Source organism: Microchirus variegatus, assembly GCF_963457635.1.
Source record: "Microchirus variegatus genome assembly, chromosome: 11".
Lineage (NCBI taxonomy): Eukaryota > Metazoa > Chordata > Actinopteri > Pleuronectiformes > Soleidae > Microchirus > Microchirus variegatus.
In genome coordinates, this window is record NC_139812.1 from 18213737 (window position 1) to 18227581 (window position 13845).

Sequence of the window (13845 nt, forward strand, 5' to 3'; positions counted from 1 at the left end):
TGGGTTTTTCAACTTAAACTTATCTTCTCAAATACATTCATTCATTCATTTATTCATTTTCTACCGCAGCTAACAAAGGATGAAAGGTGGGATACTCCAGTCCATTGCAGGGGAAACATAGAGACTAAGAACCATTCACTCTCAAATTCACATCTATAGGCAATTTAGAATGCCCAGTTAACCTCTGCATGTTTTTTCGCTGTGGGAGAAAAACCATATACTCGTTCAAACACGGTCTTTTTGCTGCTAGGCAACAGTGCTAGCCACTACTCCGCTGTCTGGCCTGACGTTGTCCTTAGATCAAGTGACAACCTGTGTGTATATATATATATGTGTTAGACATTTTCTAACTCATGTACCAGAAAGCACCCATCATCAGTCCATAATAGAGGCAGGTCTTGCGTTAGTCAGTGTGCAACTGATTTTATACTGTGCCCTCTGGTAATAAAAATACTTAATCACCACTTGATTGTACAAGTCACTGTGCTGTAGCCAGCCCACTCAGCATTGCAAGTACAATGTCACATTTCGCTGTAAACAACCTCAGTCATGCAGAAATATGAACAAAAAAAAATGAAATCCACAAAAGTAGGAGTTGGTAGGACAAAGATTTCACTTGGGCATTGGGCATGTGTGTTGGTAAATGCTGTTTCGTCTTACGAAGGTTCACAAAGGCAGAAGGACAACAAAGGTTATGCTGGGTATTAGTTTTAGTTTTGAGAGTGAAAACATATTATCTGTATTTTGTGATCACTGAGCTTGGTGCTTTTGTCCTCTGTGCTCTTTGGTGCTCTTTGCCTCAGCCTAATCAGCCTCCATTTCCCTGCACAATAAATCAACCCAAATGTGGGTGTAGTCATTAAAACATTTACTGCTTGAAAACATGCACAGCAGCTGTCTGATGGTGTGTTTTTATGACATTACGGATAAAGCAAATGCATCACTGTTAATAATCTGCTCTTACTATTTTCCTGCCTTTTGTGCAAATTAAATTTAGGGCTAAACCAGAACACCCGTGTGTCGGTAAAGCCTCCATTAGTGCTGTAATTTCACTGACAGATTTATAGACAGGTGTTTGCGATCACTGTATCATTTTGGAAATGCAATTGCAAAAAGGTCTGTCAGGGTTGCTTGCTTTCCTTCCAAAACAAAAGCAAAAAAAAACAAAGAAGAACCATTTGAATGCCCAATATCATTAGTAGAACATTCTAATTTACTTATTTCAAACAGAGATTTGGTGCCAAATCTTTATTTTGTTTGTGGGTTTTACTCTTGTAAGAATTCTACATTATATTATCTAGTTAAATGATATTCAGGTTTACTTTTGGATTGTTTTACTTTGCATTGTTATTGTGTTGTATCATTATTATCGGTCTTAAAATAAGCCCTCAATGGGTTTCTACCTCACCCATACATTCTATTTCAATTTGTTATGTATGTATAAATGTGCAGATAAACCAATTACCATATACATCTAACTAAGGAAAAGATTATTGTTGTTCTGAGGTGGTTTTCCCTTAAACGTCCACTCTCGTTCCTCAACCCTTCACTGGACTTTTAACCAATTTTATGAAATCCTGTAAGTGTTCATGCTCCTAACAAAGAAACATGACCTCTTTAGTGGAGGTAATGAAGTACACAAACAAAGCCCTCATTCTTAAATAACCTTTACTCATGTCATTTATTAAACCGACTGTCGTCAATCTAAGAATGAGATTTTGACTGTTAGTTGACGAGAGATGGTTAAATGCGTTTATGAGCATTTGTTTACAGAGTTATGACCCGTGGCTGCTACCAATAACTGCTGTGCATTAAAACATAGAGTAAATACCTGCTATGTTATCAACAAAACGTCATAGTATGCCATGTTACAGTGGATTTCAGATGCAATTGAAAACAATGACTTTCGCCTTCTGCAGCAGAGTTGGGCTGAAACTGCTCGTAGCTTTTCAGACAGAAGAGGGAGTTCCATTTGGAAATGGTGACACTGTAAATGTGACATTCCTTCATGCAACATTAACCTCCGAGTGAACTGCATGCACAATTGGTTATTAAATACTTCTGAAACACTCTGTTGGAGGCAATAGCTGTCCATTAACTACCCAAAGGCCATATATAATATAATGGGAAAAGGGTAGTTGGAAGGTCATCAAACATTCAGAGAGATGTGTTGACGTAAAGTGCGACACTCTCAATAAAGATTACAGCGTAAAGACGATGGATGCTGCTCCCAATAAAAACATTAACCAGTCTGATATGAACATTGTTTTGAGTTTGTTATTGTGAAGGGAATTTGCATCAGTGTTTTAAGACCTACCCCAGACACTGACCGACCATATGCAGATGAATGTGACGTGGATTTGGACACGTTCTTCTTGTTGAGAGGCTTCTGGTTGCTAAGAGGCTTTTGGCTAGTGTGAATATAAAGTTTGAGTTTGCATCTTACTGTTTAAACCAAAGGTTCTGATTCCATTGACCCTGCATTTCCATTTTGACATGCATGTATGGGAATCAAAGTTTTGATACCTGAGGGCCAATTTCGGAACCCAACATTGGACTGAGGGCCGCCAAAGGAAAAAAAAACAGAAAGAAATCCCATTTGTAATAATTTTATTAACCAGATTGCAGTTCTACAGTTTACACTTATTGGTCTGTATCCAGTAATGTCCAATACACATTTAACAGGCTTAGTAGCTCCCGGATTAAAACTATCAATTGTAATTCATTGTGGGCCACCAGAAATGTTACTGCGGGCTGCCATTGGCCCGCGGGCCGCACTTTGAGAACCAATGGTTTAAACCATTTATTTTACCAATTTAGTGAATAGAAGGAATTAATAATTACATACGTGAACACATGAAGTGGCAACCTCTGTCAGCTGGCATTGGCACCAGTGCCCCCCGCAGCTCTCGTGTGGCGGATAAAGCAGTAGAAGTTGAACAGATGGATGAATCTAAATATAACAAAACAAATTCAAGCAGAACAAGCAAACTGAGCAAAAGAAAACGAACAAAAAAGGAAATACAACTCAAATCTGAATTTTGGTTGGTTTGGATACATTTCAGTTGAGTAACCTTGAGTAATACAGTAAATGTTGAAATAGAAATTAAACAAATTCCCCTTTCCACAGCTATCTGCTCATATCTAATTGTATTCAGTGTACATTCATCTACATTCATTTTTGTGTCATGAGCTCAAATAAATGTACCTAATGGAGGAAAACGGAAACATGTGGAACACAGGGATCTATTTTTGGGTTTTCCCATTAGGTCATGTTCAGTCGTCGTGCAAGTACAAGCATCAGTCACCACCATCTCTCTGTGCTTTATTTACAACAACAATAGATATTGACATCGGTGTCTATCGGTGACATGCAGACATGCCTTTGGTGGGACAGATAAATGTGATATAGATCAGTTGGGTTGGTCTCTGTCAGTGATTCAATCAATTATCATAGTGCATCGGTTCATGGGGAACAATCAATGCCCCTATAAATCTGTTATCTTGTGAAAGAATAGGTGTCTATATTGCATCATGTGTGTTACGACTGCCTTGTATAGTTTTAAGTCCAGATTTTCATTTTTTTGCTTTGCTTTGTTTTCAGGGTTCAAGGGGAAAGATTGCTCTGTGGATATTGACCTTTGCTCATTTGGAGCCTGCAGTGAACATACATTATTATGCTCTGAGACCAGTGATGGACAGGATGTCTCTTGCACATGTGAAAGAGGTGAGAAAAAGACCCTTAGGAGATGATTCATATTTTACACCAAGCCGCACGTAAAGGTTGAAAATGGGCTACGTGCCCATTTTCAGCATGAGTGAAAATATGATTCATTATGTCCATTTCCTTATGCTGATTTATGGGGTTTACTGTACTTCAGGAAATATTGAGCTGTCTAAAAGTAAATGTAAATGATTTTTTTTAGTGGACTCCAGAAAAAAAATCATCTCATGCAATTGCTTCTCACCAGAAAAAAAACCAACATAAAACAGCATTGTAGCGTTTGACAATAATGCACATTTTTATGCAGAACTTTTTTTTTGACGATTCCTGCAACAAATATTACTTGTGTCAGTCAAATCTCTCTGATTCCACTACATGAGGATGTGTGTGATCAGATTAGTAGCTGTCAGCAGTGACAAGGACAATACCGGAGAAGTGGGAGAGGCTTGACCAGTTAGATCAGCCAGGCTTGCATGGGGTAACCAAGCTTCAAAGTATTACAAGTCAAGGCTGAATGTGCTGAATTTGACTAGAGTGCCAGCACAGTACAGCACAAATGCACCTTCGCTAATTCCTGGATGAAGTTAAGGTTCTTGAAATACAACCGTGCTGCTTACCAAACCAGCCTTAATTCAGTCAAAACTACTCCCCCGCCAGCTCTGCTATCTGTTTTCAAATGAATAGCTATTACATAGAAGTTCATGTAACCCAATCAATAACGGTAACTTCATTACTCCTGTTGCACTTATGCTCGCCAGATGTCAAAGTGAAGGATTGTGAGTGATTTCCTATGTAAATGAAAGCAACCTGTGACAAACTGCTCTCCGCAGATCACTCTTCAAGGGCAAACGGCGGGATGCTGTCGAGATGTTTCAGGTCAACACGCTGGGCAGCCGCATTATTATATTTTCCAACCTAATGTGCTGAAAAACATGTTGCTCATACCCTCCCTCGCCATGCTGTATGTCCTCACTCCATTAATGTTTTGACCTAGCGTTTCATTCATTCATTGTCGACCGTTTTCATCTTCCACATGAGGGTCGCAATCCAGCTGACACGGGGAGAAAGGCGGGGGTACATCCGTCCTGGATGCATTGTCCTGGTGTGAATAAATTTTCAAGGTTGTGTTCAATGTTGTGAACTCAGTGCTAGCCACTATGCCGCCATGTGGCCCCTGACCTACTCAGTGCATTAAATCGCTTCCTTGAACTGAGTTTGATTAGGGTCATTTAGGTCATGATTTGTCATGTCAAAAACAACAATTAGCCATCTGATCATAAACACAGCACTGGCTTTATCAGAAAGTTGTTGCATAATTCCTTCCCACATTTGTAAGTGATTGAACGTTCTTGAAGTAAATAGCTGGTTTGCAAGGCGCTAATTGCATATTTACAGCCCCCCAAAACGGTGTCTGACAGCAGTATCTTCTTCCTTTACATTAGCATTTATTTCAAAGGAACAGCTTTGCAGTGCAAGACTTATTTTTGCCACAAAATGTATTTGCGTTCCAAAAAGCTGTTGTTTCATCAAAAGCCCTTCCTGGCATGAGAGGGTTCTTGTCATCCAGAATGTTTTTTTTTTTTTTTTTGCAATACAGCAGCAATGGAATTGTTTTGTTGTTTTTCGTGTTTTTGTGTAATGCCAGGAAGGAGGAAACGTGCTCACTCTCCACTTTATATTCATATCTCTACATTACAATCTATGAAGAGTGTCTTCAAAAACCCCGTGCACTCTTTATTCCGTGGCTGACGGTGTGAAATAATAGCTAAGTGTGAGGATAACCCTGAGACAGCCTGAGCGGCAACAGCATGAATGTCACTGAAACAAGAAATATGTTTCTCGCATGCATGTGCGCGCTTGCATGTGGAGTATTTACATGTGTGCGGCGATGCAGGTTATTTGTTTCATGCGTTTTCCTTTGTGCACAGATTGACTGTGACGTCGGTGTTGACAATTGCTAACTTTGCCTTGTTTGATCTCATAAATCAGAAGTCCAATAGCTGACTCTTATTAAACGTGATTAAATGATCCAGTGAGCCGAGTCTACATGTGCCCACCGAGCCTCCTTTAATCAATACGGGCTTAGAAAACGAGCTGTTGTTTGTGAAAACAAAGTCATGCTGATCCTAATTGGCCGAGGAACGTAACCAGGCAAAGAGATTCCAATAACATTTTTTTTTTTTTTGTATGACCTGCAGGATTTGGAGGATCATTTTGTGAAGTAAATCTCGATGAATGTGAGTCAAAGCCGTGCCAGAATGGTGGCATTTGCGTGGACGGCACTGACCTGTATCAGTGCCTGTGCTCAGATGGTGAGTGAAAATACAATTTATTCCCCCCCAGTAGATTCGGGTGATAAGATTTTGCAGTTATCTCAAAAGGTTGTTGGTTTTAAAGTGTGCAGCCCTGGAAATATGTCTGGTTTACATGGGAAATCGTCATTTTGATGTTGATGATGTTGTTTGGTGGTGTTTGCATATTTTGTTTGGAGAAAATTATAATTAAATAGATTAAAATAAGACACTCTAGCTACAACTCAAATTAGCAAGACAGTATGTTCTTCCATTTAGTCCTGATGTTTAACAACCATACAAGGAAAATGATATTCAAACTCTGTAATTGCAGCTAAGACACATCTAAGGGATTTAATCTTGAAATGACAGATAGACATAATACATAATAGTATGTACCAACCTTACCACGTCTCCCCTTGCAGTTAATTAAAAATTTACCCAATTAAATTTCTCAAATGGGACCAATATTTACTGTAAAATGTCTCATCGACTCCAGTCTCAAGTTTCCAAATCATGACCCTGTTCCACTGTTTTTTAATCATTTTAACAATTGCAAAAGAAACTGGATCGTCTTCAAGCCACTGAAGAACTCATTATTGCACATAGTGGATTTGAAACTTTGTTCCCTGGACAAAAAAAAAAAAAGGCAGCAAGAAAAATAACTTCACACGCAAGATTAATACATTATTATTCTAAATGAAAAGACGCCATTTCACTCAGTGCAGTGAATGTGTTCGAATTCCTCATCCTCACAAAATGTAACATTGACTGTACGCCCATATGACAACATGAGTTTAACAATTACAGCTAGAGGTAATTAGCGCTGCTTCTTCTTACAGCCTACTTCACATGTCTCAGTGTCTGTAGTGTCGAGTGTTGACGCGGGTTGAAAGTTAACTGTTTTTCCAAAACCAAACAAGTCGGCTGATTACGTAGCCAAGTACGACTTGAGCTTAAGAGCAGGAGCTAATCAGTGAACTCGGTTGTTCTAGTGTTTTGTTTTTTTTTGTTTTTTTTTTTAAGTGAAAACCCGAACGTACTCGGCAGCAACTGTCGAGCACATGATGCCAATTGCTACCTTCATTGACAATGATTTTCAACAACGCTTATCACATACATCTATCAGTCATTCTGTCAGAAATTGTCACCGTAGAGTAAGAGGGAATACATTTGAGCAATTTTATTCCAACGGTCTCCTGGTCCAGCTGACATCTTTGCCTTTCACTCTGATTAAAACCTTGATTGCAGGTGAAGCCTGTTATGCATTTTTAATGCAGTCAGAATAATTGTCAAATTTTATGACTTGGTGGAGAGAGTTGGAAATTGGTTCCATGGTCAGTTTGAGAAATGATGAGAATTTGACCTGCATCAATGGTGCTGATAGCCCGGGAATTAGTCATGGGTCTCCTGTAGCCGCAGCGTGTGACAGTGCTAATGATAGTCATTTTGTAGCGTGACCATGTGGAGGACTATATTTATGGGGAACTAAAATGTCAGAAATTGGCGGCGCTTACTTTTACTTCATGACTGTAACCTTTTATTTTTTTTATTTTAAATGTCAAATATGAGAATTCATCAGCGCCAGAAATACTAATAACGCTGACAAATAATTTACGTAAAAAGCATTTTACCCTCCACCTTAACTTATAATAAGCTTAAGTATATTTTCATGAAAAAATATTTTGATATGAGTTTTTGTGTCATTCACATGCCACCTATGATGGGATTTTATCATTTTTTTTCACGCCAGGGTTTGCAGGGTTGAACTGTGAAATCGACTATGATGAATGTGTCCATGGATATTGCGCCAATAATTCCACATGCATTGACCTGATTGCAGACTATGAGTGCGTCTGTCCTCTGGGCTTTACTGGTGAGTTATCTGTGTCATCATTTTCAGGCTTTAATGAATACAGTAAAGAGCGATGACACTTAAGCAGTGTTTCCGCTCTCTAATGCAAGCAATGGATTTCGTTCACTTCTCTCCGTAGAAATTGACTATACATTGAATTTACATAAAGTTTATATATGGGTGAAGACTGCAAAGTAAAGGGGGAGAAATTGATAATCTTTATAATGTTAATAAATATAATTATTTTTATATGGTGTGGTAGAGCTGGAAGATATGGCCAAAGACATAAGCATAATAAAAAGTTTTGGTATTAGTCGATATTGATGATTATCAGGATAAAATGTTGTGCAGTGCATAAACATTATTCCAATTTATATTAAACCTTTGTTGTATTGATATTGATGAAAGTCTTATTGCTACATATGCTGTTATTGAATTATTGCCCGGTCCGAAAGTGTGGTATGAATTCAACTTTAATGTAACCTCTGCTATAACACTGCAAATGGAAACTAAACAAAATAAACTGTGACAGACACTGTAGACTACAAAGATTTAGCAGTTGTGTCGAGGTATCTGACTGCATCGCCCAGCGCGCTCATACCACACAATGCTAGTTCCTCACGTTAATGGCTGTTCTCTGAAGAACAGACCAATTTGCGTGACAGATGTAGTGAAATGTGTCATTATGTCGATCTCTGTTTTAAGCCTGTGTTAATCTTAAATGGCACAAACACAGTTCAATTAACAAACTTCACTTACCGTTCAGGCAAGAATTGCTCTGTAATTGTCTCCGGAAAGTGTGCGTCAGATGTTGAGGTCTGCAACAATGGAGGATCCTGCTCTCTCACTACCGATGGAGAAATACACTGTATATGTCGTCCAGGTATGTACAGATAATACAGGAAATTATTTGAAAAGCACAGTCTTTTTTGTTTGTTTTCTAATATGAATTGAGATGCTTTTGAAATTACTGTAGTAATTCCGTGTAATTATTATGATAACCAAAGTGTGTCATGTGATCTTCTTGGCACATTAAACGTCAGTCGCTATTGCAAATTCAGGCTTTAATACATGTTAAAACATATTAAGTGCGTTTGATTACTCTGGTGTTATAAAACAGCCTTTTACAGTCAGTGAATATCATTAGAAAGTACAAATGCAAATCCACACATTGTTTTTTTTATTTTAATGCACTGTTTATGCTCTGGGTGGATTAAATATGCCAATCAGCGGGGAAAGAAAAAACACTGGCGATGGCGGCATGACTTGAAATCCACAATCCATGCTGTTTGCCATGGCGTGGGAGGGTTAGGAGGATACTGTACACAGCACAACACATCAATCACTTCTTTGATCCCTCAACTTAGAGGATACCATGGCAATGACTGCTCCTCATCTGTGAACCAATGTGTGTCAAATCCTTGCAGCCCCTGAGGGGGGCTCTCCCGTGTAAAGAGCTGGCAAATACTTATAGATTTGTGTGTCAACACGGGTAGACTGGGCCACACTGCGGAAAAAACACTTGCGAACCAGTGCGTTGATGGCCTAGTGTCAACATGGTTCATTGTGTGTGTGTGGGTCTTTCAAGAGGGTCCAAGTGTGATTGTTTGCCAGGTAGGTTCACAATCCAGATTCAAGTTGAAGCAGTTCCTCAGCTGAACCGTGGAACATAGCAGGCACTCCACTGGTTTGATGCTTTCACTTGCAGCTTCCTGCTCGGTGGGAGTCTAATCTCTTTGGCCTTCAGCAACAAAACATAACAGACTTAGGGAATGTGTACGCCAGGGCTCAGTTCATCAGTTTATGTGCAGACTTCAAAGCAAAATGCTTGAATTGCTCTTGACCCGTTTAGGATCCAGGAGTCCTCGGTTGGCACTTAAGTCGAGAACTGGCTTATTTACAAAGCAACATACTGGTATTTAATTTCATTCAAACTGTTTAAGACTGTGAGTTGCTCATGTTTTTTTTTTTATTTATTATTATAAAAAATATCAAGAGCATCAACATTAATTAATTCTGATACCTTGGTATCCACTTAATACTGTTTTATTTCTACACATATGGAAAAAAAAAAGAAAAACATAGTGTTATCCTCATTATGTGTGTGTGTGGGTTAATGCTCGGAATAAAACCACAAAACTCCATAGTGTTATTCCTGGTCAAAACCTTCTCCAAGGACCTCTAATTACTTTCGTCTTTAATTACATATTGAAAGTCATTTAGCATCACACTCGGGTAAGCTTTTCTCAAAAGTGTTGCCCTTGGATACTTCTTCATAACTGATAGCACAGTGCACAAAATTTAATTTATGCACTAGCAGGAAACCCTGTTTTATTTTGTTCTTAGAAAATATTTTTTTAAGGAGTGAGAGTGTGATCTTCTCTTTAGTCTACGATCTATAAAGGTGGAGTTGTTAAGAGTGATGGCTCCTCTTTCTCTGCAGGTTTAACAGGCCAGTTTTGTGAGATAAACATTGATGATTGTGAAGAACGACCATGTGGAGTCCTGAGTGTTTGTGAGGACACCCTGAATGGCTACAATTGCTTCTGTGCACCCGGATTTATTGGTAAGCGAGGGGCTATTAGGAGCTATTTGAACTTGATCCTTTTGAATTAAAGTGACATTTTACTCAGAAAAGCAATGTAGTACATGTTGTGCACTTACCATTTGGGCAGCAACTCAAGTTGTTTTCATAATGGATTAAACTGTCGTATATTTTCTCGATTAATCGTCCCAAAATGTGTTTCCCAAACCTCGAAATGATGATGTTTTTTTGGAGCAAGGATACGTACAAATCAAAATAGTCTGATCGCTTTTGATTATAAATTACACTTAAATGATGATTCATTTAGTTATTAATCGTTGCAGCCCTACTTTCCATGCTTTCGCAGGACGCAACTGTGAGATTGAGGTGGACGAGTGTCTCAGCCGACCTTGCCAAAATGAAGGCTCCTGCGTTGACGAGCTGAACTCGTTCCACTGCCAGTGTCCTCTTGGAGTCACAGGTGCTTTGTGCGTCTCTTACCTTGGTCATGTTTGTTAACACAACATTACATCATTACGTTGCTGAATTGTGAAAATGTTCAGACCGACTGAACGGTGAGTTCGAAATGAGTTAAAAAAAAAAAATAAGCAGACAGAACTAGATACTTAACTGCTCTTGCTGTAGTGATTTTTTTCTAAACGCCTAAAGCAGGGGTCTCAGACTCAAATGACCTCAGGGCCAATGGGCATCTATTGTGGTCAAGAGGGGGTTTACAATATTGCATCATGATATCACACGTATACTTAATAATACTATGTATGATGCAAAATGAATGTATTAATATCAAAAACACACATTTATTTTAAGTTACATAAATAATAGTGTGGGCAACTGTAATTAAAATTCGGACCAGGAGCCGTTTTGGCCACTGCCATTCGTGGCTCAGGCCCTAACAAGAGTATTTATATATGCAATTGAATGCTGTATGAAACATTTAATAATGGGATAATTACGACCAAATGTCTTATTATTACTGTTATAAACATTAACATTTGCTAGCAAACATATGTTATATTCTATCAGTTTGCTGGCAGCTGTGCCTCAGGTACACACTGTGTTTAAAAGACGGTGAGGTCGTTGGCCATGTTTTCATTATAACATGATATTAAGTGGGAGGGCCGCATGTACTCGATTGGAGGGCCGCATGTGGCCCCCGGGCCGCCAGTTTGAGACCCCTCTCCTAAAGGCTATAAACCTGTCACAACCATTTTCAGAGAAGCTTGATGTGATTTCTCACCATTAACTGACAGTAAACGTTCACTCTGTGAGGTCATGTCAAGCCAAGCATGATTCAGCACTTAAAATGCATCTTGTAGTGTCTGCTTGACCAGATGCCGATCACCTTTTGTTAAATTGGAGTTAAATCCCAAAGAAAAAATGAACTACTATATTTATAAATTAACTGAAACAGATTAGTTTTGATGCATGATTGATTTTGATCAGATTTAATGGGAGACATTTCTTCACAGCCGCAGCTGAAGTGTGTAAAGGGCATGTACATGTTTCATGGACAGGGTCTCGCTCTCTCTCTCTCTGCACCTCATATGTTTTATAGTAATTGCTCTCGTTCTGTTGGAGAGTTGGAAAGTTGTTCTCTTGACTGACTGAAACCGTGTGCTTTTAGGGACCAATACGTTTTCATTACACTCCATTCAACCATGATGTCTATCGATGATGTTAAGCTTTTGGAACAGTTACAGAGGAACAACAGGAAGCCCACAGGGGAAATGTGTTTATGCAAAGAGCTCAAACTGTGTGAAAAGTTTCAATTGTTTATTGGAAAAAGCCACAGTAGATTAAACATGAGCGTTCATGTTCTAAGCAATTTATTGCACTAAATACCACAAAATCATGAGCTTGACTGCTGGTTCGGTTTTGTCTTATCGTCAATAACCATTAATAGAGATCAATAGTATAATTATTTCTTAAATGCATGAACTGCATGTCTTTAGGCTTATATTTTACATGACAACCATTCCTGAAGATTTTTGACAATTTGGAAACCGTTGGCATCCCTGTGGTTGCTCCAATATCTTTACCAAATTTCTTGGAAATGTAATGACACGTCACAAATCATAGTCACCAAAAAAAAGTCCTTAACATCTTCCCTGCAAAGTTGCTTTAATTGCCTGAGCTTGTAACGTTAAAGTTAATAAAGAAAATTAGAAAAATGAAATGAAATTCTCCAGTAGAGAATGTTTAGCCGTAGCAAACTGTAGAAAGGTAATTTGAACCATTATCTACAATCTGCTCTTGTAAAATACACTGACTAACTACCCGAGCAACTGATTGCTTACGTTGCAGAAGATATTTATAATGCACTACAGTATACCCTAATGGAGGTTATTTCAAGAGGACCCAACTAATATGTGCTAAACTTGGGGTCACATCCATGCTGCATAGGAATCAATTATACATTGTAAAACACACTCTATTCTCCATTGTGTTGTCGGAGCAGCGCAAAAGTGATTACATGATTACACTGTGAACATGAAATGCATCTCATTGCGACATCTCTTACATAGCAGCTTCCTTTAGAGCTTGCAATAAAGACAAGTCTGTAAAATAGTCCAAAAACCTATTAAGATTTTTATTTATTTTTTTAAATCTAATCGTTTTTTAGTTAATGCGTTTTATTTTCAGAGAGAACAGCGAGTGTAACATAACGGCAATAATAAGGACTTTTGTATTACACTCACTAATCTCAAATGTGAAATCAACTGCGGTTGCTGAATATTTAAAAGTAAATATCAGGACCCGTGTTGCAAAAAAATCTGCATGTGATAAAACTGGTAAACTTACATTTTGTACAAACTGTCTACGAAATACTGCACACAAAAGATTCAAGGCAATATTACAGTTTTACTAATGTGTGGGAAGGTTGAAGAAGCCACCGCCTGATTTTTTAAATGTCATGTCTTTGCAGGGGACTACTGTGAAGTCAACACAGATGAGTGTTTATCCTCTCCCTGCCTGCACAATGCCACGTGTGTTGACCTTCTTCACGGTTATGAATGCGCCTGTATGCCTGGATTCACAGGTTAGTTTGGATAGACCATGTCTTTGCATGTTATCACATTAAAACTGTGTGGAGCTGGTAAGTGAAATATTACCAACAGTTACCGTCGTAATTCAGCCTTTGGAAATAAGTCTGTGTGAGAAATACAAGTTTGTATAACTAGGTGCATATAACATATAACATGCATATAAGTAGCATACTAGCCCTTTATTAATAAATATTAAGCACATATTAACACCATATGGATAAATATATATATATATATATATATACATATATATATATATATATATGTACTTAGATACAAAGAAGATAACTGTCAGTTGCTGAAGTTTGAAGTCAGAAATGTTGAATTCGTCTTCACATCTGAATCAATTTGAAATCAATTCAGTCACAAAGAAGAGTTCAATT

The 13845-nt window shown here is 38.3% G+C and overlaps 1 protein-coding gene across 1 annotated transcript in view; it reads left to right on the forward strand.

Moving 5' to 3' along the window:
* Window positions 1–13845, forward strand: part of eys (eyes shut homolog) — a gene marked incomplete at both ends in the record, with an annotated part of 153601 nt that overhangs the window by 25427 nt on the left and 114329 nt on the right. The window contains 7 exons of the mRNA XM_083897393.1: window positions 3605–3727; window positions 5923–6036; window positions 7769–7891; window positions 8637–8753; window positions 10314–10436; window positions 10762–10875; window positions 13342–13455. Of these exons, the coding sequence (XP_083753519.1) occupies window positions 3605–3727; window positions 5923–6036; window positions 7769–7891; window positions 8637–8753; window positions 10314–10436; window positions 10762–10875; window positions 13342–13455 (828 nt within the window). The remainder of the gene's footprint in view (window positions 1–3604; window positions 3728–5922; window positions 6037–7768; window positions 7892–8636; window positions 8754–10313; window positions 10437–10761; window positions 10876–13341; window positions 13456–13845) is intronic.